The 25,840-nt window shown below is 40.7% G+C and overlaps 1 protein-coding gene across 3 annotated transcripts in view; it reads right to left on the reverse strand.

Moving 5' to 3' along the window:
• LOC5573875 (calexcitin-1) overlaps positions 1-25,840 on the reverse strand; it is a 159,636-nt gene that overhangs the window by 48,781 nt on the left and 85,015 nt on the right. For all 3 annotated transcript variants that reach the window (XM_021854276.1, XM_021854257.1, XM_021854267.1), the window contains exons 3-5: positions 12,229-12,357; positions 5,330-5,382; positions 5,135-5,254 (exon numbers count right to left, since the gene is read on the reverse strand). In XM_021854276.1, the coding sequence (XP_021709968.1) occupies positions 5,135-5,254; positions 5,330-5,382; positions 12,229-12,286 (231 nt within the window). In that variant the 5' untranslated portion in view covers positions 12,287-12,357. The remainder of the gene's footprint in view (positions 1-5,134; positions 5,255-5,329; positions 5,383-12,228; positions 12,358-25,840) is intronic.

Genomic DNA, 25,840 nt, shown 5'->3' on the forward strand with positions numbered 1-25,840 from the left:
TTCATCGCCTTTTCCACGTTTCCGACGCGACCTACTTCTATCTTATGCTTCGGAGCTCTCCTCTTCCTCCTCAACGCCTTCGACAACTTACTCCTCCTCGGAGCTCTCTTCCTCGTCGAGACCTTCTTCTTCTCATGGGGTTCAAGTTCTTCACGTATTATGCGAAGCATGACGAACTCTCGGATCCGAACGTCGCGGCTCTACCCCATTTGGCATAATGCCATTTGGCATAATGCCGTTTGGCATAACGCCATTTGGCATAATGACCAATTGGCATAATGGCCATTTGGCATAACGGCCATTTGGCATAATTTGAAGAATACATTTCCACAAAAAAATCTCAAATTTGTACTCGATAAATCCAATGTGTCTTTTTTGAGTCTGGACAAAAGAATTGAATCACTTCCGAGTTCCAACTGGCGCCTTCCAAGTCACACTTGTAGATGTGAGTACCTATTCGTATCGCTTCAGGAAGGAGTAATATGAAGAGTTTAAAATTTGGCACCATAGAGTGAACTCGCTTTTATCAATCTTATAATGCTCTCTGAAAGTCTGTCTTCTTTTATTTGTAATAATAGGCTATAGGCTAGGCTGTAGTTTAATTTTTGACCGTGGCTTGCATATCACAATTTTGACGCAGCTGGAAACACAGTTATAAGAAACCGTTTAGCTTGGCCTCTAAAAGCATTGATTTTTTTAACCAAATATAAAGAACTGCCAATGTCTCAAAGAAAGACAATCTCAGGAGAGATGCTTTGCCTTAAATGCTACAAAAATCAGTTGATGTTGGTCAATAATTCAGTAAGGCAATTAACCTATCGCTGAACGACTGACAATCTCGCCTATTTTATAACAGTACGTGTTTTCCAAATGACATGTTCCACAATTTGCGAGCCTTTAGGCATTCATCAAATGGCGAATTACTCAATAAGAAATTATACCTTCTTTCCAACATAAACTGTTCTTTTTAGTTTGCAGCGTAACGAATCAAAGGCACGCCAAGATCGAAGTTTATTACATCGGATTGCCTTGGTATCGTGTTGATTCGAATTGCCCGGACGCTTCGAATCTTGGAAACCGGCCTTATTTAAAACAAAAAAAATGTTTTTTTTCGGCTGCATTTATGCATGGATAATGTAGAAGAAGTTGCAATTACGGAGTTCAAACGAAAAAAAAACACTTCTTCTTATTTCTATGGGCCAGTTGTTTGTTAAATATCAGCTGGGTCTAGGACCGAAGTCTTAAAATTCCGACGCCCGGAGAGACAGCCACAAACACCTGGGACCCTACATATCGAACCATCAGCAAATGGGCTGGGACTAAATACTTTTCTTCCCTTCCGAAAGAAGACGCGATCAGGAAGTTAATGTCTAAGAAAATCCTAACGGCGCCGACGAGAATTGATATCACGCTTATCTCGCTTACCACTACACCATCGACACCCCTACGAGAAAGTCAGAATAAGGTCCAAAAACACCTAGAAACAGGCTACTGCCCGGCTTTTAAAGGGTGTAGCAATTCGAAGCAGCACGGTAAGATTAGCTAAAATGAAAACTCAAAAGAACAACTCATGTTTGGAAGAAGGTGAAATTTACTAATCTATATTAATTGCTCTGCACCACCGCGTAATTTTCATTTCTGTAAAATTGGAACAATACGGCTGCACTATTTTGCAGGTTCTGCCACATCAAACTCTCATCTAGATACATAACGTATAAGTGATATTCAAAAAAATCCAAGTGAGTACTCAGCCGCACATGGAATTTCATAACTTATGGGAGTCAAGCCCATTCTTTCATTTGATCAAATTGTACGCAACGATCCGGTTCGGCGTTTTAACACAATCAAACTTGAAACTTTTCTAATGATGCTGTACTGAAATCAATTATCCCATATGCTTGGATCTCCATCTACACGATATGCTCAACCGCTGCGCGCTGATGTGACTTTACATTGCTGATGTTTTTGTCATCAGCCTCAAACGCACACTTCGTGACAACCAATCTTTCTTGATGCGTTTCCTTGTACATCACATTACTTCTTCAACTAAAAATCATGGTCAATATTTTTCCCTTCTTCTAGTAAACTTAACTTGTTTTACACAAATATTTCAAATTCCATAATAAACGTTTTGAAATGTGAGAGAAAAATAATATTTCGTTTAATTATGCCAAATGGCCGTTATGCCAAATGGCTATTATGCCAAATGGACATTATGCCAAATGGCATTATGCCAAATGGCATTATGCCAAACGGCATTATGCCAAATGGGGTAGAGCCGAACGTCGCCACGTCCATCACGTACACCTGAAGTGTACGATTTGATAGATAACTTTGGATTATTCTAACATTGTATGTCGTAAAATTATTTTTTGTTTTTACAATTACAATCAAGCCTTCATGCTAAACACTGTCGAATGCTTTTTCTATGCCTAGAAGAGTAAAGATCAGTAAAATAGTCTTCAGTTTTGCTGGAACGAATCAAAATTGTTACACATAAAAGTTGATGAGAAAGTCGTAAATACATGCTGGAATCCGAACTGTTGATTGGCAAAAAATGAGTTCTCATTGATGAGGATCAATCTTCGGTTCAAAATAAATGTTTCAAGAAGTTTAATGATGGAGGACAGCAAGCTGATTTGACCATAGCTAGAAGCTTCTGCAGTATTTTTTGTCATTTTTCCATTTGAAAACATGTGTTAAATATATCAACCGAGAATGATAAGCTATTCTCTGAAAGTATCTTGAGGAGGATGTAGAAAATGCCATCATCACCAGCGGCTTTCATATTTTTGAATTTATTAATAATAGTTCTCACTTCTTCCAAATCAGTCGCCCAGAAATTTTCGAAAACGTCCTCTTGATTGATAATGTTTTCGAAATCCTGAGTTATTTGATTTTTAATTGGACTAGTGAGTTCTAAATTAAAATTGTGCGCGCTTTCAAACTGCATAGCAAGGTTTTTTGTAGTGCCTTCCACTCGGTTAGGTCAGAGTCTGCGGCTACAAAGCAAAGCCATGCTGAAGGTGTCTGGGTTCGATTCCTGATCGGTCCAGGATCATTTCGTAATGGAAATTTCCTTGATTTCCCTGGGCACAGAGTATAAACGTACCTGCCAAACGATGTACGAATGCGAAAATGGCAACCTTGACAAAAAAAAGCTCTCGGTTAATAACTGTGGAAGTGCTCATTATAACACTTAGCTGAGAAGCAGGCTCTGTCCCAGTGAGGACGTAATGACAAGAAGAAGAAGCAAGTGTTTGAGCTTTTTCTCAATTAGTTAGTAATAATTTGTTTTCCTCTCTCAAGGCCGAAATTGGCTTCTAAGATTTTTTTTTCAAAATTTTTAATAATCTCCAAAAGATCTTAGATCCAGGGTCCAACAGAGAAATTGGATTTTCATAATTTTTATTTCTTGATTGAAAAAAATCGTTTCCTAATTTATTTTTGCAGATTCTGCTTATCTTCTCTAAGCAGGATCGTGAGTGCGTTGAAATCGCCTTCTCCTCACGTTCTAAGACGAATCGAGAGGCTATAATCACGGATTCGAATTTTACTTCACATTTGGTATTTAGTCCTTTTTTGATCCCCAATTGATTCTGATATTATGAAATATACATAAATGAATTACTACATGAACTCGTTTAACACAGCCTTTCCTGCAAAGATCTGAGAAATTGAGCTGCTAATAGCCTGATTGCATCGACGAGGGAGGGATAATGCACCTACTCTGTGCTGCTTTCATCCGATTTTCCTTGCCGTTAAGGAGCAATCCCTTGGTGCAGCAGTAGAGAAGAATGTTTGCTATTCATGAGTTCTCCTTTCAGAGCCACACGAGCACGCGTTGGATCATTGGATATGATGATGATATTCCGGGGTCTTCCTTAGCTCAGTGTATGAGTGCACATTTTCAAAGGACCATACTGATGATGGCCGGATTCGATTCCAAGTATGTAATTGTTTAATGAAAACGGAAATATTTACACAATATAAGAAGTACTAAATAAAGCAAGCTGTGTTCTTATATAAGTGTAAATCCAACCATGAGAATACGATAAAAAAATTTGAGTAGAAAAGCTGATTGTGCTGCAACCACTGTTTTCTTTTTGGAATTCAGTAGTCTTTAAGATGCAGGAGCTATATAGAGAAGGGGAGATAATTTAGTCCAGTGCTTTGAAACAGGATAATTGAATGAGTGACAAACATGGTTCAAAGCAGAACAGCACTTAAGTATCAACTATTTACATTGCTTTGATGGTAGTAGATAAAAAGAAAAAAAGAGTACAGTAGGGTGACATCGTACTTTTTATATAACTTTCGAACTATTAGTTGTTTGAACAAACCTAGTTTGAATCGTTGGTCAATAAATCAGGAAAAAACGATCGTTCATTTGAAAGCGAAGTACTTAAATATAAAGATATTATATACTCTTATCAGGACCCGACGTTACAAACAAGGTAACAGCAAACTAACACCAAAGTTATAAGTAGGGCTAACCATGATTTAATTTAGTAATTCAAGATATGAAAATCTGCTATACTATTAGAGCAAAAATACATGAATTTAATTTGCTATTATATTTTTTGTTTGAAACGATTTAAGTTATCCGCTGGAGCACATACCTCACCATTCTCGAACACGAAGTGTACTTTCATTGAATCTGTACTACTTCAAATAGATTTCTTCGATACAGTGTTGTGAACTCTGAAGCAATAAATCAAATCAAATTATTTCAGCTCCCGCTCTCATTCGTTTTGATCCTTTAATCAATCAAACGCCTGCCAGGAAAAACATAATGTATACTGTTTTCATGAATAATGTATAAACTTGTCACGGGCAGATAATAGCGAACAGATACAACGGAGATACAACTTAATATGAGATTCTCATCTCCTTCTTCTTTCTATGGTTTTACATTTATACTGGAACCTCGGACGCCTCTTTAAATTAAAAGAATTTCCTCAGTAGTAAGTTGAAAGCTTTTTTTCCTTGTCAGTCAGTTAATGCGCATAATGTAATGGAAATTTCAGCCAAACTTCTGCTTTATCCTTGGTCTGACAGGCGATCGCCAGCCTTTCTCTTCAATCAGACATGCATAGATACAATGTAAGTTTCAATTTGAAAACAGACTTACCTGACCATCGTTATCCTTATCCGCCTTGGCTCGTAGTCCTTCCCAAATTTTTAGCATGTTTTCATGAGTTTCCGCATTTTTGGGATTTCCAGCTGGCCAACCACGAAGCTCGCAAATTTTCTTTAGATACGAAAAACAGTAAAAATAATTATTAAAGTTGATTTACGTTCTAGTCCAATTGATTTTAGTGCTCACCTCTATCGCAAGCTCAAAATCCTTCTGATCTATTTCTCCACTCTGGTTGACATCTATAAAGAAATGTTATACAAAAATCGATTAATGGTAATTGAGACTGTTGTACTTGCAATGTACACATTCTGTGTTCATGCTCATTAATCATTTATTTGCGTCAACCTTCTCGAGTTACAAAAGCAAGATAAATTCCAACTAAGGATACAAATCATTCATATCGAGATTCATATCAACAAGGTCGAGAATTCATTCATTGTTGCATGGACGAACATTGACCCAGCAAGGATTAGTTTCAACAAATCACTTATGTCTTGATTTATCGCTTTTCTCCAACAGCAACAACGACAAAGCCCTATCGAGATTGAAGAACAAATTGGTTCACTCATCTGTTTCACTTCCGTAGAGTTTCCATTTGTACAATGGTGTAACAGGAGTGTCTACAGTGCAAATCACCATTTCCTCTGCCACACGGATGTGAACAAGCTTCCAAGTGGACCGATAACCAGTGAACCATTTGTCACCGACTCATTTGTGCCAGTCATGATAACTGTTGGTTGCTCTAGGAAATCTTTGTTGGCAAATTGTTGGTATATAGCTAGACGAATAATCGAGATTAGGGAATACAGCTCTATCGACTGACTATTGCCAATCCGATTGACATCGTTCTGTAGTTTATAATAGCTTTTTTTTCTGGAAACATATAATTTTAATAACATTTAAAACACAAATATGATTCAGATATAGGTATTTAAAATCGATTTCGCTAGTTGAACTTATTGTTATCCATGATCTGTTTTTGTCTTTTTAACCATTTCATCTCTAAATTCCATAATTTTCAGCTGATTTCAATAAAATTTTGAGCTTCATGCACGATTTCCAGCCTGAAGGAGGAGCAAACCGTCCGGGATCGTCGACACCGATCACCACAGCGAATGGAGTCAATCCTGTGACAAGTCCCACCAGCTCTACCCAGTGTCTGCCATAGTCGATCAGCTCAGTCGAACAGTTTGCCAGCTACCCGATGCAATCGGGTCACGTAAGCCAACCATACCAGGTAACAAGTAGCATAAGCAATTACGTACCAGTAGGTCAAGTAGCTTGTTCGCAGTATGCAAACTGTATCGTAGGGCCAGTCTATCCGCAAATCAGTACAATAAATGCACACTCGTCCTACGCTTCCTTCCCCCTTGCCCTCCCGATGAGCCTTCCAACCCATACATTTCGCAAACACCATTTGGTGCTCAAAATACTTCCGCGTCGCATATCGATCAATCAGCACCTACTTCTCGTCAACTCTCGGCGCGTCACGTTATGCCGAAAGAACTACCGTTGTTCAGTGGCAATCCGGAAGAGTGGCGCATGTTTTACAGTGCATTTAACACCTTCACGGAAGCATGCGGCTACAACAATGTGAAAAATATCGGAAGACTCCAGTGTTGCTTGAAGGGCGGTGCTTTGGAAGCGGTTCGCAGCCGGTTGCTGTTACTTACGTTCGTGCCGCAAGTGATGCAGACGCTGCAGATGCTGTATGGGCGCCCGGAGCAAATTATTTACGCTCTGCTCCAGAAGGTGCGAGAAGTTCCGGCCCCGAAGGCGGATAATTTGTGTACGATAGTGCCTTTGGCATGGCAGTGCAGAATTTCTGTGAACATTTGGAGACAGCGGGACAAGTGTTACACCTATCAAACCCGGTGCTACTCCAAAAGCTTGTGGATAAGCTCCCAGCGAACTTGAAGCTCGAGTGGGTAACGTTCAAGCGCCAGTTTTTGGCTGTTGATCTCCGTGTGTTTAGTCGGTACATGTCGAATCTGATATCAGCAGCAGTTGAAGTCACCCTCACGTTGGACCCGAGAGGGGCAAAGCCTAAAAAGGACGAGAGGCAAAAGGGGGTCCTCAACGCCCACGCTACTTCTGCCAGTGCAGCGTCGCCTAAGAAGCCAAAAGTACAGTATGCAAAGACAGCTTCGTCAATTGCATGTTTGATCTGTGGGAATCAGGAGCATCGAGTGAATGAGTGCGAAGTCTTCAAGAAGATGTATCGCGACGATCGTTGGAAAGCCACAGGGATGGGAAATGTACTGTCGCAAACATTTACCACCTCGACATTCACATTTTTACACACGACCATCAAAATCCAAAGCAAACCATGACCGTTCAAAACAAAAAAAATGTCACGGCTCTTCAAAACTGTAATCTTCTTCTTCCCAACGTTTTTTTCAAACCCGAATGCGAAATGACACGATTTTTCCGGTTTTCGGGGTTTTGCATTTTTGCTCGATAACGGCAGCATAAAATTGAACTTGTTTATATGTATCGCAACGGAATGATTGTGCTCTTGCTCTTAGCGTTAATAAATTTCAATTAGTTGAAAACACAAGCGAAATATTAGCGATTGGCTTATTTAACATTTATTTCCATCATTCACCTCGGGATGGCTGCCCGAAAACGGTCAGAGTGGAGAGACAAAAACATTCAAGCAGTGTGTGAACCGTCGGCAGCGCAACGCCTGATGGTATTGATGCTGCTCTGCCGTTATACGCATAATTGTCCCATGTTACTTTTTGTGCATTTTGACTTTTTGTCATCAAACAGTTTATTTTAACGTATAGTTTTAGAAAACACTTTCCAAAAATTAACTTTGTTCGAAAACTCAATGAAAAGCAAGCCAAGTCAATTTGTCCCATTGTTGAATTTCCACGCATAACTGTCCCACTACTGTATTTATACGCAAAATTGTCACATTATACAATTCGCTGCGCTGATCTCGAACAAAATATTCAGTAAGCAGTTTTTAATTAGCGGATGTTTGGGAAAATCGTTTTGAATATCTTCTTACGTTGGCTTTACATCCCATGTGGAACACAACCTGTTTTATGTGTTTATATTATCGTGATGCATTCATCATTCATGCGAGCCTAACGTCAAATTTGATTGAAATTTTCAATATCAAAATATTATTTCCCATCCATTTTTCAATGAATTTTCAGGGCCGATCACAAAATTCATCTAGTTTTTGCAACCGCAGTCATCGATTATAAATTTACTGTAATTTTGGATTCATGATGAAGAGTACTGAGGTAATCCCACTTGAAGAATCAGTAACCACTTCAATTTCAAGTCCAAGGCTTGCGACAAATCAACTTCATGATTTAGTAAATCAAGTCTAAATAAAACGGTTCAACCGTTTTTGATGACTTGGCTACATGCTGGGTTGTTCCAAATACCGGGAAGTAGCCATTATATTGGCGAATCTGAAACCTGGCTTGCGACATATCAATTTTCATGAATTTGCAAATCAAATCAAAAGGTGGTTCAGATGTATTTGAATGACTTGACCACTTGTCGGATTGTTCCGAATTCTTAGTTCCCTGGAGGAAATGGCCACTAAATTGTCGGTTCTGAAATCTAACTGGCAACAACAAACTTCATTAGTTAACAAATCAAGGCTAAAGAAGGATAATTCAAACGATCTTGGATGACTTGATAACATGTCAGGTTGTTTTGGATACTCTGTTGTTCGGTGCAAGTGGCAAATATGTTGGCTGTTCTAAAACTTAATTTGCGATGTATCAAATATCATGATTTTTCAAACCAAGTCCAAAGAAATGTCACACGTGTGAAGATTTGTGTCGTGATTTTTGAGTTAAACATTTACTCCGCAGAATGAGTTTCTGTCAAGCCTGCAACTGGAAGAGTCGACATAGGAATTTATTACATCTAATAAACTCTCTAACTTATCCATCCACTCTTTCTTTGACTAACTCATACATTTTCTTATTATCACACATACAGAAAACTTTTCTTTCCATCCCAAATTATAAAATCGTATTTCATCACTTCCCCACACGTGGCTCCGTTTGGCACATGTCACTTGAGCCTTCATTAGGTGCCTTAACATAGTTTTGAGGATATACGTCCTCTACATTAGGTTCAATCTATATGTAAGAACGGTAATCTACAGCAGTATGCTTAGCACATAATTGGTCACTACTATCAGTGGGACTGTTTTGCGTAGAAATTCTCCAAAAACCCCTGTTTTCTAGGTACAACAGTCCCACTTTGAATTTCGTAGCTTAATTTACTTTTTTCCCATAACATTCCTCGATTGCATATTTTGGAACATGGGACAATTATGCGTATAACGGCAGTGCTGCTGCTTTGTGTTTTGGTTGACTGGTAGAATCGATGAACTGTTATAAATAGTGGTCACAGTTCCCAAGCCTGGAAAGCCATTCACAATCAATTTCTTTGCCGGATCTGCCTCGGAAAGCACGGAAGAAAGCCGTGTCGATCGTCAGCGCGTTGTAATTTGCAAGGATGCCAACTTCGGCATCACCCGCTTCTGCACAGCGATTCGGAACGTCCGCTAACCGCAATCAAGGCGGCACCTCATGGGAATGAGACAGTGCCACGAAGAAATCCCACCGAAGGCGTGAACGCTCATCATACCCAGAGCTCTACTCTTTTCCGCATGATACCAATGCGACTCTTCAGTAAGGGACGAAGCGTAGAAACCCTAGATTTCATCGATGAAGGCTCATCCGTAACGCTCCTTGCTCTACAGGCTGAAGGAACGGAAATGCTTCTTTGCCTGACCTGGACGAGCAATATCAGTCGCGAAGAAGAAGGTTCACTTCAGGTGGAGGCGGATATTTCGAGCATCGGAGGCGGTAAAAGATATCCGCTCAAAAACGTCAGAACCGTAGAATCTTTGGCACTACCGGTTCAAATACTGCACTACAAAGAGCTCGCTGATCGTTTTGAGCATCTACGGAAATACGGTCACAGATTTCGAATACAGAGCTCCTGGAATACTAATTGGAGAAAAGAATACCCATCTCACCACCACTCAACAACTACGAGAAGGAGAGCCTATAGCGGCGAAGACTCGTCTCGGATGGGCAATCTACAGATCAATGCCGAATGGGTCGAACATCGCGAGTTGCAACTTGCACATCTGTGGTTGCGACTCCGACAAAACTCTGCACGAGCTAGTGAAGCAATACTTCACGGTGGAAAATGTAGGAGTTTCGGTGGATCGGAGTCACAATAATTAGGACGATCTTCACTCTAGAAGGCAACTAGACGAATCGAAGGCGGTTTCGAGACCGGGTTGCTGTAGCGCCACGACATCGTGGAGTGCGGCTACGGTGTCTTGAAAGGCGCTTCAACACGGATCCAGCCCTATTCGAGAAAGTACAACGTCAGATAGAGCAGTACCAAAAGAAGAGGTACATCCACGAGGCCGCGGAGAAGAGTTGGCCGCCACCGACCCAAGAAGATTGTGGTACCTCCCAGTCGGAATAGTGCAAAACCCGAAGAAGCCAAACAAGATCCGAATCGTGTGGGATGCGGCAGCAACAGTAGACGGCATTTCTTGAACAGCATGCTGCTAAAAGGTCCGGATTTAGTGCAACCACTCCCGGAAGTGCTCTATGGATTTCGGGAACGGAAGATCGCCGTAGTGGGAGACATCATGGAAATGTTCCATCAGCTCAAGATCCGACGGGATGACCGATACAGCCAGCTATTTCTTTGGCCAAGCCAAAGCGGGAAATCTCCAAGGACCTTCGTAATCGACGTAGCGACGTTCGGCTCAACAAGCTCGCCATGTTCGGCGCAGTTTGTAAAGAACTTGAATGGGACCGAACACGCAGTGGAGTACCCAAGGCAGCGGAGGCAATCGTGCATCGACACTATGTTGACGATTACCTAAATAGCTTTGATAGCGAGGATGAAGCATGTCAGGTGGTAGAGGAGGTGAAACTGGTGCACCAGCGAGGCGGATTCACTATTCGCAACTGGCTCTCAATCTCGGCTACAGTTCTGCAACGGGTCGGGGAAACCGAAGCCGGTACGATAAAGATCGTGAGTGATGGTGGCAGCCGAGGATGTTCTCGTATTCTCCAGCGAGGTCGACGTTGAAACTGTAGTTCCCACCAAAAAAGGCATCCTGCGATGTGTAATGAGCCAGTTCGATCCGTTGGGACTTCTTTCACACTTTCTGATCCACGGCCGAGTTATTATCCAAGACATCTGGCGTACGAAAGCTGGTTGGGACAATACGGTAGACGAGCAGATTCTGGAGCGATGGCGTTCATGGACCGCAAAATTTAAAGAGCTGGAAGAAGTGCAAGTACCGCGTGCCTATTTTTCGGGCATGACGGCATCCGACATCAAGGTCCTGCAGCTCCACGTCTTCGTCGATGGTAGCGAGACTGCCTATGCGTGCATTGCCTATTTCGGGGCAATTGACCAGAAAAACTGCTTTTGAAGTTTCGATGATGACGATGATTACGATGACGGAGCGTTGAACGTTAAAACTAATAATTGTCCCCTTAATAAAATAGCTTTGAGCTCGCCTAACCTCAAAGACAGCGTGCTTCATAGTAATATTGCTAATTTTGCTAAAATATGTTCCTTATAGTTGTGGAAGATGCTCATAAAGTTCCTAACCTGGATTATCACAGCCAAAAAGCAGCTTGAGTGGATTGCTGCATGCTTGGTGAACTAGATCAGTTAAAAAGTTAAACAGTAATTCACATGATAATATTGATAAAACAGTTTTTTATACAACTTTGACGACTTTTCTAAAGGTAAAAAATGATGCAACAAGCTTTAGTTTACAAGAAAGAAACATATAGTTTGGTCCTTGAGACACGCAAAATTGTGATTGTGCTAAGCTAGACTAATGTGAACCACTGTAATAAAAAAGGTCTCTGAATGGATCATCCTAAAAGATATTCCTCTATTAATATGCTAACCTTATTTTGTTAATCACCGCCAGTAATTAAATAATTTCAGTAGATTGAAGGAGCCTTCATATAATACATTGTTCCAACGATTATTCATTATGTAGTCTTATAATACTTTTTTGTAAAGGTTGATAAACTTTGACTTACCAAAGAAAACGTTGAAGACGTACAACAGCTTCTTCTTGCGGAATTCGGAGATGGACATGCTTGTTGATTTCTGTTGTTTAACGAGTCAGTTAGAAGTTTTATAATCCTTACAATTTATTGGGCTGAATTCTGAAAAGAAACCAATAACAGAAAATGTAATAAGCATTGCTTGAAAAACATGGTAAGGCTTAACACGCTTTTCTTTACACTTTCCCTCTTTGGAGCGAGATCTAATTTATGCATGAACCTCTCTTGGTTGAACTTTCCAAAACTCATCATTCAGATATTATTCGATAATAGAGATACAAAAGAATAGTTTAACGCATGAATTTCTCACAATGTTACCTAATATTTCAAGAATAAATATTATCTGTAGATATACATTTATATATGATGAAATATGTTAATTTCAAGTGAAGTTCTCAATAGTACAATTTGTTTATTCACTGCAAGCTAGAGATTTATACAACATTTTTGACTTTATGTTTGAACCTAACGAGATAGATGTTTAGTTAACAAAAACATAAATTTGTTTTGGAGTGCCAATTATCATCTGAATCTAAATGTTTGTTAAATGCTGAGCAAAACAAGAGTTCCAAAATAAATTTAGCTTTTCATTGAACTGAAGCACCTATAATCCTACAAACTGGTTAAAACAAAATTATCAAGGCAGGTCTGCTTTGTAGTTTTCATTCTGCTAGCCGTTATCTGAGCTCGCCTGAAACAATAATGAACTTGAGAATTAGATCCCAAGCCATGGCAGCCGTAATGAAAACGAGAAACAATCGGAAAAGCCTCACCTTTCTGTCTGCAGTGCAATGAAGATAAGATTGAAAAGTTGGGGAAAGGAAAACATAACAAGCAAAGAAACTTGTGATACGGTGGGAAACTCAATGTCCTGTTCATTTAATCTACCGTTAAGACGACTCCGAGCAGACGGAAGATATTGATCGTAAGATTTTTAAAGAGCTTTATTAGGTGTGTTTTTTATCAGTTCTTTATTGAAAAAAAAAGGATGAGCCAATAAAGAGTTGCTGGGAATATATTGTATGGCAGGGACGATTTTTTAAATCCTTTATTAGTATCATTCCAAACATTACATTCATTATATATATCTAGGTTTTCTGTTGTTCTAATTTGGTTAAACTAAATTAAGCTTGTATTAATATTTTGTTAACAACATATTACATTTCATTTGCCGTAGCAGCTCAGAATTTTTACCGTTGATTTCCCGTGCTTATAAGCAAAAAAATCGCTTTCAATTAACTTACCTAACTTTACCTAGATATAAAACTCATTTGTCGTGGCATTAGAAGATTGCAACGATTATTGACTTAAATAATTTACAGATTTCATACGCATCATACAAAATGTTTTACATTTTCATACAAAAAACCTTACCATGGGAAGACGGGGGTTGGAAAACCGCCAAAATTTTCTTACGTAATTAATTTTACTGCAAATTCACTATTTTTTAAATATCTTTTCGAAGTTTTTCAAATATTATGCATCCGGTAGAAATCAAGACCAACACTTATTTGAAACTCTTGTTTTCTCGAGACCCGAGGCAGCGCGAGTCACCTCGGCGCAATTCGGTTTCAGGGCGGTGGGACAATATATGATGGGCAAATTTTTGGACTATTATACAATAACTTTTGACATGGCCTTACTTTGAAAAACCTCCACCTTCCTCGATATTTTTCACGCTGAGCATTTTTCTCCATCTGTAAAACATTGTAGAACTAATGGACCGTGTAGCATCACATTCAAAGTCCTAATAGTTTTACTGTGATTCATTTCCCTGTTCATGTAGCGTTCTTGCTGTTAAACCAGAGAGCTCCCCCAAGCAAATATCAATTCATTCTATCCTGGATCCGGGATAACTCACTCTTTCACCAAATGTGCCAACCGGCGTCGAACCGTACATGGCGATGAAGGCGACGACGAAGAACGAACTAGTTCGAACTAATGGATCACGTTTAAAGGCATCTGCTGAACCATTTCCTGTGTCACGATATGAAACAAAACGGGGAAAGTCCCCAGAGTCAATTAGTTTACTCAGTCAACCATCTCCGGCATCGTAAAGTAGTTGAAAGTACAAAGTTGGATCGTTTGTCGGTAAATACTCATACGTACCGATATCACTTACATGCAAGACAAGGTGGCTTTTACCGGGAGCATCAGGCAACAAAAGTTCTAATTAATAAAAGTTTCTTACCGCTGGGGTGAATGATTGATATAAAATTGATTTCCTACGAAACTGATTTCTTGATTTTGGACGCTTAGATGAGTATTATAATATGTATACGACATCTTTCAGATAACTTTTGAGGAGAGTGCCTTCCCGAGCAGGCAAAAATAGGTAAGTGATTGCATATTTTGATATAGATAGCTAAAATTGATATTTACTTGCTGGATTTAGTTTCAAAAAATCACTTCGGGCACAATTTTTCTAAAATGTCCGGGAATGGTGCATCTACATATCTTTTTTTAAGAAAAATATTTAAGGAGTCATTTTGACTAGGAGGCAGGAGTTATACAGCAGGTCCTCTGGGTCAAATCGGGTCAAAAATTAATCAACTTCCTCCTAATCGCTGAAAACTCCAAAAACTTCATCGCAAGTGTAATCGATTAAACATAATTTGTTGCAAAAGTTATGTTATAGTTATTTTGATTAATCAGAGTCTCGTTCTGAATGCGCTGGATTGCTATAAAACAGTATTTTTAAATTGAGGCTTATAGCTGTTTGAGCTGGCTTGAGCTGTTCGGTAATCCAATCCGCATGGTTTTTAAATTGATTTACTAATTACACGTGGTAAAAATGGATAAATTATGTGTGAAATCATGAAACAAAATCTATTTGCTCGGCTGGGATTCGAACCCACGACTCTTATATGCTAGACGAGCGCTTTACCAACTAAGCTACCGAGCCACTTGATGACGCAGAAACTCAATGATTGAGATTTGAGTGAAAGTCTACCAACACTGACCAATTCATTTTGCTTTACTGATAATTTGATATTGATATTCAATTCAATTCTTAACCTGGACCGAAACAGGTTAAATCCCGTTTTGAGACTCGATATGAGAAGCTGAATATTTCGGAGAAACATAAGCAAATTGACAATGGTGTGTATCCTCCACAGGCACCGTGTATGGTTAGGTTTCATTTGACGTCCCTAGTAAGTTTTTAGCCACATGACATCATTAACTGGAGGCCACCAGTTTGATGGGCTTTTACCACCGGAACAATCAATCCGTAGTGTTATTCTTGCTGGTTATTCTTACTCAAATAAAACAATCGCTACCAACAGTTGATCAAATCATTGAATGAGCACTGAAATGCGTTTGTATTCATTCTAATCCAAACATAAAATATGTAGAGATTCAAATCCAATAAATCGTATTTTTTTACTAACCTTTGATGCGGGTTCGGAAAGGTTTGGCAAGCAATATTGAAAAATCAACAATCCCAAATAAACCAATCCCATTAGTATTATCAGAGTCACGTCCTGGATGCAAAGCATTGATTCCTTTCTACTTTTTTTTATCCACCCATACGCAGAACCCCCCAAAAGAAGATTAAGCTTTCTTGACATTCTTCGGAGCAAACAAGGATCAAATCGGTTAATATATAGATGTCACCATCAAAATAGAACTGTGCATACAAATCGGCTTCTACTCCATTCCTCTCTGAGGAACGTACCTTTTCTATCGAACCGCATAGCACAGACAAACAGACGTCACACTCTCATCATTGTCCATCGACCACCTTTTTAACGGTCAATTTAAAAATATGTTAGGTGGCCAATCCGCCACCCGCAGCGCTCGCATTCATTTTTGTTCGTGTTTGACGTTTACACACTACCGCCATCTGTTGGCGTGTCGGCCAAACACACCGATTTTAGCATTGGGCGTACAAGTCCTCGTGACTATGATTTTGATCCAGATTTGTTCTAAGTGTTACGTCTGTTTGTCTGTGCGCATAGCTTAACCCTTGCAGTTCAAATACACAAGTACGAATTTCATCGAAGAACGGCTGTATCGCAAGAACCGCAAAGTCGGGTAAGTTTGTTGTCCCGAGCCTTCGGGGCTTGTATTCTATTACTCGGGAACTTGGAGAGGCCGGATTTGGATCATTTCCTCCAATATTGAGCGACATTGTGAGTGAATAAATGAATGTGGATGTGAGTGTACAGGGTTGGGCTTCATCAAACAGTGGAAAAACTTGAAAAATTATTTATCTATTTTATTTGAATATTTATATTAGCATGTTTCAATGAATTGTGAATTGTGGAGCCTTATATATCTATAAATCTTATCCAAATCTATAAGCCCTATCAAGCCTTATAAGCCTTACACTGCCCATAACTGCATAACAGTCACATTCGACATTTTTGACAAATTGTAGTTAATACCATGGAAAGTCATCAAATGATAAATACTTTCGATCAACTTACTAAAATCTGTGAGATTGTTCTAGAAAATTCGAAAAAAATATAAAGTTGTTTAGTCACATTGGCATTTGTAACCGCATAAGAGTCACATTGAGATTATACATGAGCCTCATAATGTAGTAGCAACGAAATTTCTATCAGAATTATTTTCTTACTATTCACCCAATATGCGATATGAGCTGTACAACATTTCAGCCTCAAATAAGCACTTTTGAATTATTATTGATTTTTTGAAATTTTAGTTTCCTCCCATACTGTAGTAAAATGCAAACTTGGTATCCCATTTACTCAATGCCTACTTTTGTCGAATGTTAAAAATATGCAGTTATGGGCAGTATATATCTTTATGGGCTGCAAAATGGTGAGTCGACAATCAGGAAGGAGCGTCCAACACAGCTCTGGTCCTCACAAGTTCCTACCTCGCGCTTCCACGGGTCAAATGATGACAAAGACCGCCAGCTAAGGGTTGCGTACTTAGCTGGTAGTGCAGCCTGGGCACTGTTGTCCTTCTGACATCAGCTAGAGTGAGGAGGTGCGTTCTGAGCGTCTGTACACTAGGAGGTGCGGCTCAAACAGCGTCTGTTCTGGTATCCAGCGGCTGAGTACGAAACGCTGTATCACGTCAGCTACACCTAAGATGGCAGTCCCATCAACGTGATGTAGGTAGCGCGACCCCGGTAAGGTAGCATACCGAATTCATTATCCACCACGAAAAATGGAGAAAGAAGAAGAAACGAACGTTATTTTCGGCAACCGACCTGGCAACGAAATAAGGACTATGATTGGAAACTCGGTACCTGGAACGTCAGGACCTTAAATGAACCTGGACGAGTGAGCCTTTTGGCTCGTGAATTGCGAAAAGTTGGCGTGTGCGTGGCTGCTATTCAGGAAGTGCGTTGGCTAAGATCTGGAGAACGTGAATTCAGAGCGGTAGATCCCGTCGCTAACACCGCTTTCAAATACAACATCTATTACAGCGGTGGCGATAAAGCTGAACACGGAGTCGGTTTCATAGTGATCGGGAAGCAGATGAAGCGCGTTATTAGGTGGAGGCCGATCAACGAGCGGATCTGCGTATTGAGGATTCGGGGCAAGTTCTTCAACTACAGCCTGATCAACGTATATGCACCGACTAACGACAAACCCGATGACGTGAAGGACGCGTTTTACGAATGTCTAGACAAGACCTATGGAGAATGCCCAAAACACGACGTGAAAATTGTCATCGGCGACGCTAATGCGCAGGTCGGAAAAGAGGACTTCTTCCGCCCTATCATTGGTAAAGAGAGCCTTCACTCTGTTACCAACGACAACGGCCTACGTTTAGTGAACTTTGCTGCCACCAGGGGGATGGCCATCAGTAGCACTTACTTTGCACGCAAGGATATCCGCAAGCACACCTGGCAACACCCAAATGGCGAACTTTGCAACCAAATCGACCATGTTCTGGTAGACGGCCGACATTTTTCCGACGTCATCGATGTTAGAACTTTCAGGGGTCCTAATATCGACTCAGACCACTATCTCGTTGTAAGCAAAATTCGAGCGCGATTATCAACCGTCTAGAGTTCTAGAAATCGACAATCGTTGCGTTTCAATATCCAACGCCTGTCAGCAGATGGTGTAGCAGCGGACTACCATCAAAAGCTCGACGAGCGGATTAGCGAAATCGACGAAAGCGTCAACCTCAGCGATCTGTGGGAGTCAGTCCACGGAGCAGTGAGCACAGTAGCGCGAGAAGTGGTAGGTACTGCTCAACGAAGACCAAGGAACGGTTGGTTCGACGAGGAGTGCCAGAGAATGACGAACGAGAAGAACATGGCTAGAAGCCGGATGCTGGTGTCTGGTACCCGTCAGAGCAGAGAGCGGTACAAGGAAGCAAGGGCAGCCGAAAAACGGATCCATCGCAGAAAGAAAAAGGAGCATGAAGAGGCAGTAATTGCTCAGGCGCAAGAAGCTATGGAAGAGAACAACATGCGACGGTTCTACGAGTCCGTAAATGGTGTGCGGAGAAAAACAGCGCCGTCTCCCGCCATGTGCAACGACCGCGAAGGAAACTTGCTGACGGATAAGACAATGGTGGCCGCCAGGTGGAAAGAGTACTTTGAGTCATTGTTGAATGGAAATAATGGAAGTGGATCTGGTAGCAGAATTCAAATCGATGACGATGGACAGGCTGTGGAACCTCCAACGCTAGATGAGGTAAAAAAAGCTATCAATGGGCTGAAGAACAACAAGGCTGCTGGGAAGGACGAGCTCCCGGCCGAACTTCTCAAACACGGAAGCGAGCAGCTGCACGAACTCCTTCACCGTATCATATCGAGGATATGGGAGGAAGAACAAATGCCTACTAGTTGGTTGGAAGGTCTCATTTCCCCTTTGTACAAGAAAGGGCATCGACTGGAGTGCGCCAATTACCGAGGGATAACACTCCTTAATTCGGCGTACAAAATCATGTCTGGAGTTCTGTTCAACAGATTGAGACCGTATGAGGAGTCCTTTGTCGGCGAATACCAAGCTGGTTTTCGAGAGGGCCGATCAACGACGGATCAAATGTTTACCCTGCGTCAAATCCTAGATAAATTCCGGGAGTACAACTTGCAGACTCATCATCTGTTTGTAGATTTCAAAGCAGCGTACGATTCAGTGAAGAGAAACGAGTTGTGGCAAATTATGTCCGAACATGGCTTTCCGGCGAAGCTGATTAGACTGATTCGTGCAACGCTTGATGGATCAAAATCAAGTGTGCGGGTGGTGGACGAGATTTCATCATCGTTCGTAACCTTAGATGGATTGAAACAGGGTGACGCTCTTTCTAACTTGCTGTTTAACATAGCGCTCGAAGGTGCTATCAGGAGAGCCGGTGTGCAGAGAAGCGGTACCATTATCACACGTTCTCATATGCTCCTTGGCTTCGCGGACGATATCGACATCATCGGGATTGACCGTCGGGCAGTGGAAGAGGTGTTCGTGCCTTTCAAGAGGGAGACAGCGAGAATCGGGCTCACGATCAACACCACAAAAACGAAGTACATGATAGCTGGTGGTCAACGTGGGTCCGGACGTGTTAGTGGTAGCGAAATGGTGCTAGGTGGTGATAAGTTTGAAGTGGTGGAAGAATTTGTGTATCTTGGAACACTAGTGAATATGCGATAATGATGTTACCCGCGAGGTGAAAAGACGTATTGCAGCTGCGAGTCGGGCTTTCTACGGGCTCCGTAACCAGCTGAAGTCCCGTAGCCTGCAAACGAAAACAAAACTCGCGTTATACAAGACACTGATCCTTCCGGTTGTCCTTTATGGCCATGAATCATGGACATTGAAGGAAGTCGACCGGAGAGCTTTCGGGGTGTTTGAACGTAAAGTGCTGCGAACAATACTCGGCGGTAAACTAGAAAACGGCATCTGGCGGCGTCGCATGAATCACGAGTTGTACCAAGTGTATAAAGAGGTGGATATTGTCAAGCGCATAAAACACGGCAGGCTGCGTTGGGCTGGTCACGTTGCCCGTATGCCGGAAGAACGACAAGCAAAGATAATATTCAACAGAGAACCCGGACGAGGCCGCCGACTTCGTGGTAGGCCGCGCACACGATGGCTTTTTGCGGTTGAGGAGGACTTAAGGGCACTTAACGTTCAGGGCGACTGGAAGCGATTGGCCCAGGACCGAGCCCAGTGGAGAAGACTCATCCATTCGGCGCAGATTCATCGTAGCGAATTGTAGCCCATCAAGTATCAAGTATATCTTTATATAAACAGATATGAACAAAATGTTGTTGCACCAAACCTTGCGTTATTCCGAGATAATCGGCTGTTTTTCTTCATTCTCGAGCCGTATTACGTGTTTTTCACAGTGTATGCTGTGCTTCTTCGCCATTGGCATTTTTCAATAGACATCGATCTGGTTTTCTTTTCCATTGCTGGTCGTTTTCGTTGTTAGATAGCAAAAAGCATTATCCTACCTAGTATGGGTAGTGACTACGGTTAGGACAGCTCAGATCAATCTTCAGCTTAAAGAACAGCAACGATCAATCCTTGTAGACTCTTGCAAAATGTTACAGCCAAAAAGGCGGTAGTTCAAGAACCTTACTTCCGTAAGGAGAAATTCTGTGTGGATAACAGTTTGGAACCAAATTTTGCTACTTTAAGCAAAGAAAATATAGCAAACTTACGTACCGTAATCCAGGGGCAAATTGATCATTTCTTTACAACTTTTTGTTGTGGCGTCCTTCTTAATTCAAATATTGTCAAATAAATTTCGACAAAACCAGTACTCCATTGATCTTTATCAGTTTATGTAATTGACTTTTCATGAAATAATATTTAACATATCATAAAAATAGTTTCAATATCAAAAAAAATAGAATGACACGTTGGGACGAATTTAATCACCATATAACAGAGCAGGTTTAGGAATAAAAAACTTCCCTATCTACTAAATTTGGGCTCCTGAATCTAAATATGAGATCAAAATTTTTACAACTCGAGTATTCGATCATTTTATTGCGAAACTAAACTTTGCTAATCTGCCTAATACGCCTAAATGCACTATAAGAACACTTTACCGCACCTATTGGTACAAGTAAGTAAAGTTTTAGCAAATTTAGTGATATTTCATCAGTTTTAAAGCAATTTGAACGCTCTTTTCTACTATTCCGTGTATCAACAAGCCAATACGTCGATTGGCAGTGTCGGTTATGTGGCTAATGTAATAACATTAGTGAAAACGGCACTACCGCAACTATGGGAACACCCACAACTAAGGGAACACTTACCACAGCTGACGGTGAACAGTAACTGTCCGACGCTTCCTTTGTGACTTGCGATCTGTCAAAAAAGTTACTTCGTACTTATTCAGTACAAGCCACACAGTATTTATTAAAACACCTAACACTTTTGCAATTTCTGTTCCTGATCAAGACGGGTTTTTCTAATTTTTGTGTGCAATTGTTTCCCTTCTCTCTTCTTCCATGTTGAATTTCTCAGAAGTGGGCTTCGTAGCCGTACGGGTAGTGTCACCGAGGCATTTAGCCGCATCGTGCTAAGGAGAGTGGGTTCGATTCCCGCCTCAGGTCGAAAAACTTTTCGAGAGGAATGTTTTCCGACTGTGTCACTGGGCGTTGCATGCTAGTCCGTTGTCTAGCGTGGTGCTTCCTTCAAAGGGCAAATAGCCCACTGGAAGCATTAACGTGTAATGTCTTTTTTTTTTTAAGTGCGTTCGTATTAAGCGGAGAAAAAAAATCATGTTATGTTATAATTGTTATAGAGCACACATGGACGGCTCAGCTTCTAAATTGGACCACTAGAGTCGTTGTAAGAACCAAACATGTTTGTTCCAATTCTAAGTGGGCCATACCTTATGTGCTGTCAAAATCGATGTTTATCTTGCTGACCTTAATAAGAAATACGTCAATTGTTCGCTACAATTACCACATAATGAACCATCTCCAAACGGATGATTTCAAATGAGTTGACGTACAGGTTATAACAAAAGGCCTTCAGCCGATTGTTTGCAGTGACACTCATGCTCATCACATTATTTGGGGTGGCTCAGATCTAGTACAGAACATAGGCGATCGCTCAACCTTCATGGTATCTATTTGAAAAGATGTTTTAGATTGTCTTTTTTTTTTGTTTTTTTATCAGGGTGAAATCTGCAACTAGATCCCCTGAGAAGGTAACTCAGAATGTTAGTTAGACAACCGTTGTTACTAGAGACCGAGTATACCTCTGCATATCCACAGTTGTCATGGATAGGATATTGGGTTAGTTAGTTTGTTTGTTTGTTTGTTTGTTAGTTTGTTTGCAGTGTTGTAAAAAACTCAATTTCTCACAACTCACGCTTGAGATTTTTCATGCGTGAGTTGTCAATCATGCAACTCAGCAGTCAAAAAATCATGGATGAGTTGGCTCACCTTTTTGACTCATTGTCTCGTATTTCCACAGTTTACTCACACACGGCAATAATTTCTTGTTAGTCTGGTAAAATTATAGTAATCCTTTCTAACGTAAACAACAACATTCGGGTTTCACGAGTTTTTACCGGGTTTTGCGACTGAATCATTTTTTACGGTTTGAGTTGATTGAGTTGATTTTGCATCAAAATCTCAAGCGTGAGATTTGCGAAGCAGATCTCTAATGAGTTTGCTCTCACGGGAGAGCGTATTGATTGAGATTTTGAGTGTGAGTCTATCAACACTGTTTGTTTGTTTGTTTATTCATTAGGCAGCGTAAGGGAAGCCCTTTTCAAATACTACCTCCGTGTCGTAAAACGTTTCATTACATACAATACTTATGTCTACTAACATTATTAATATTATCTTTTCTTAACTTACTGTCTACAATTCCAAAAATCAAGGCAGCCCCTCTTAGAATTTGCTTCCGATGTTGAGTGTTTGATCACGGGAGGCATGGAATTCCCATTCACCACACCTCTGACGAACATTGTACTTGCGTAACTAGTCGTGTTGTTCAACGGAACGATGAAATTCTGCGATCGGCAGCTTTAAGATGGGATTAGTTTCTGATACAGTGCTATTGGGGATTCAGATTTAGCTAGACTTCACAAGAAAATGCAGGAATGGTATGCGTAAAAGTGCTGTATTTAGCATCCAAGCAAGTTTTTCTGTAGATGACTCACTCTGCTATAATGGTTGAGGCCGTAAACATATCGTACACAGCTGTTGAGTGCAACTCATAGTATGTCCATGCAGCATGCACTTGGGGTGACATGCAAAGCATCTCCAAATAAGAAATAATAAGCGTATAAGTATAAGCGCTTTGAATAGTTTGAGTCGCACTTCCGTGCGTGCAGATGAGGTGGTACTGTAGAGTGTGCGCAGACAACCGTAGATTTTACCACATTGTTGTTTGACAAGGCCATCCCATTCCAGATCAGACTAGAACACAAAACCAAGATTCATCGATTTATCCGTCCATTCAATAGGCTGTCCCTTAATTGTTATAGTAGGTAATGAATCGGTGAGAATAGTGTTGCGACAACGGCCCTTGATAAACAGTGCTTTGCTTTTCGAATGATTCACACGGAACTCGTAACGATCGGACCATTCAGCGACTCTAACTAGATCTTCGTTAATCATCCTTATCAATTGTTACTGCTAGGTTGGGCAACACGTGGGTTGCCAGGACAAAGACCTCGGCAAGCTTGGCTAAGCAACGGCCTGCCTTTTGAGGTTGGGTGCGTCAAGGACCTCTTTTACGGCTAGCTCGACCTGGAGCACTTCTACGGTCTCAAGATCGGCTGGGGTGGACCTACTTGGCTAATCAGACCTCGGATATGGGGGGGAGGGGGGTGTAACTGAATAAACTGATGAGGTACAATTTCAACTTTTATTCCCTAAACTTTACAGTGCTGTGTGGGTGAGTGTGGTGTGTTATACTTGCTATTCTTGTATACCGGCCGGTCTCTGCTGTAAAACTTGGAGCATATCGGTTCTGGAGTCGAAGGACAATGACTCTTCATGACTGATGACTCTTTAGGGTACTCTAGGTCGCTGAACCTGTTCTGAGGGGGGGATGGGTTGGATCCCAGGCACGTTTGGATCGCTTTCGTGGTTCGTCACTGGCTTCCAAGCCGAAAAGGTGTCCGTACGACCGTGAATGTGTAACGGAACTCCAGGCTGCACTTTGCGGGTCCTAAACACAGGAAACACTCGTCTGTAGACCTAACCTACTGTTTGAGGGATCACGGACTTTGTATACCTGATTCGTATATCTTCCTTTTTTTCAAGAACTTCTCCACTGTCCTTAAACTTCTTCATACATACTTCACTTCAAACTTTTTTTTCTTTAATAAACTTTAATCTTGTTAAACGACTGCTTTGGCTGAGGTCTTCTTCAAAAGTAGAACGAGTCATTTGCTTAGCGCCTACTACTCCCTCTATCGTTCAATAGGTCTGACTAACTCTCCTCTTTTCCCCTTATTTTTTCTCTCTTCCACTGAACTCAAACTGTCCTATTTTTTTCAGCAGATTTTCGTGTAGTGTACTGTGGTAATGTAGTGTACTAAACCTAGGGGTATGTGTAAGACATTATGTTTAAATTAAATTTGAAAACGGACGACATGCAAATAATAATAATAGGAAAAACAAAAACTTACAAACTAACAGTCTTATTGTTACAAAAGGTAACACAATTCACGTGAACATGGTCCTAACCGTTTTATGTAGAGTTGGACATCGTCAGCATAGATTTGTATTGAGCACCACCTTAAAACCGTTGGGAGATTGTTGATGTAGCAGCAGAACAACAGTGGACCGATTACAGAACCTTGCGGCACACCCGACGTTACCACCCCAGTTTCGGAAACCTGATCTCCACAATAAACAGCTTGAGTTCTTCCATTTAGATACGATTCAACCAAATGCACGGCACTGTGAGAAAAGTTGAATTGCCTTTCTAGTTTCTTGCACATCTTGCGATGTGAGATTGTATCGAACGCTTTGGAAAAATCGAGCAGTAGCAGAATAGCAGATTCTCTCCTATCAATAGTGGCGGCCAAATCATCATAAACGCGTAGAGTTGCAGTCTTAATACTTTGGCCCTGGCGAAAGCCAGCTTTACAATCTGACAGAAGATAACTCTCTGCGATGAAAGACGATATTTGTTGCGCCATAAGTTTTTCAAAAACTTTTGATAATGCGCATAAGATGCTAATTGGTCTGAGATTTTCAAGCGTGACCAAGTGAGGATTCTACTTATTATTCTTCATTTTCCTGACATTACGTCCCTTCCGGAACCGAGCCTGATACTCAGCTTTATTAGTTATAAATACAGGTTATTAAATAGGAATTTTCTTTTATAATGCAATCTTTGATAATAAAATAATTCTTCTGCATATCTTTGAATTCAGGAATAATGATTAAACAAATTAAATAAATGAAAATTGTTCAAAAACATTGATTGAAATAAACGAAATATTTTTACCATATGCATTGTTGTTCATTAAATGAAGTTTATAGATTGCGCGTTGGGAGCCTTGTGGTAATATCTGTAGTTTTAACATAAAACATTGCCCAAAGTGCATGAATTTAGAATGGAAATCTTAAGTTTTGAGCAAAAAAATCATTGATTTTCTGAACCATAAAGTACCGTTTTTACTACCGCTCAACATACATGTGAAAAATAGCGAAATT

Source organism: Aedes aegypti, chromosome 1 (genome assembly GCF_002204515.2).
Source record: "Aedes aegypti strain LVP_AGWG chromosome 1, AaegL5.0 Primary Assembly, whole genome shotgun sequence".
Classification (NCBI taxonomy): domain Eukaryota; kingdom Metazoa; phylum Arthropoda; class Insecta; order Diptera; family Culicidae; genus Aedes; species Aedes aegypti.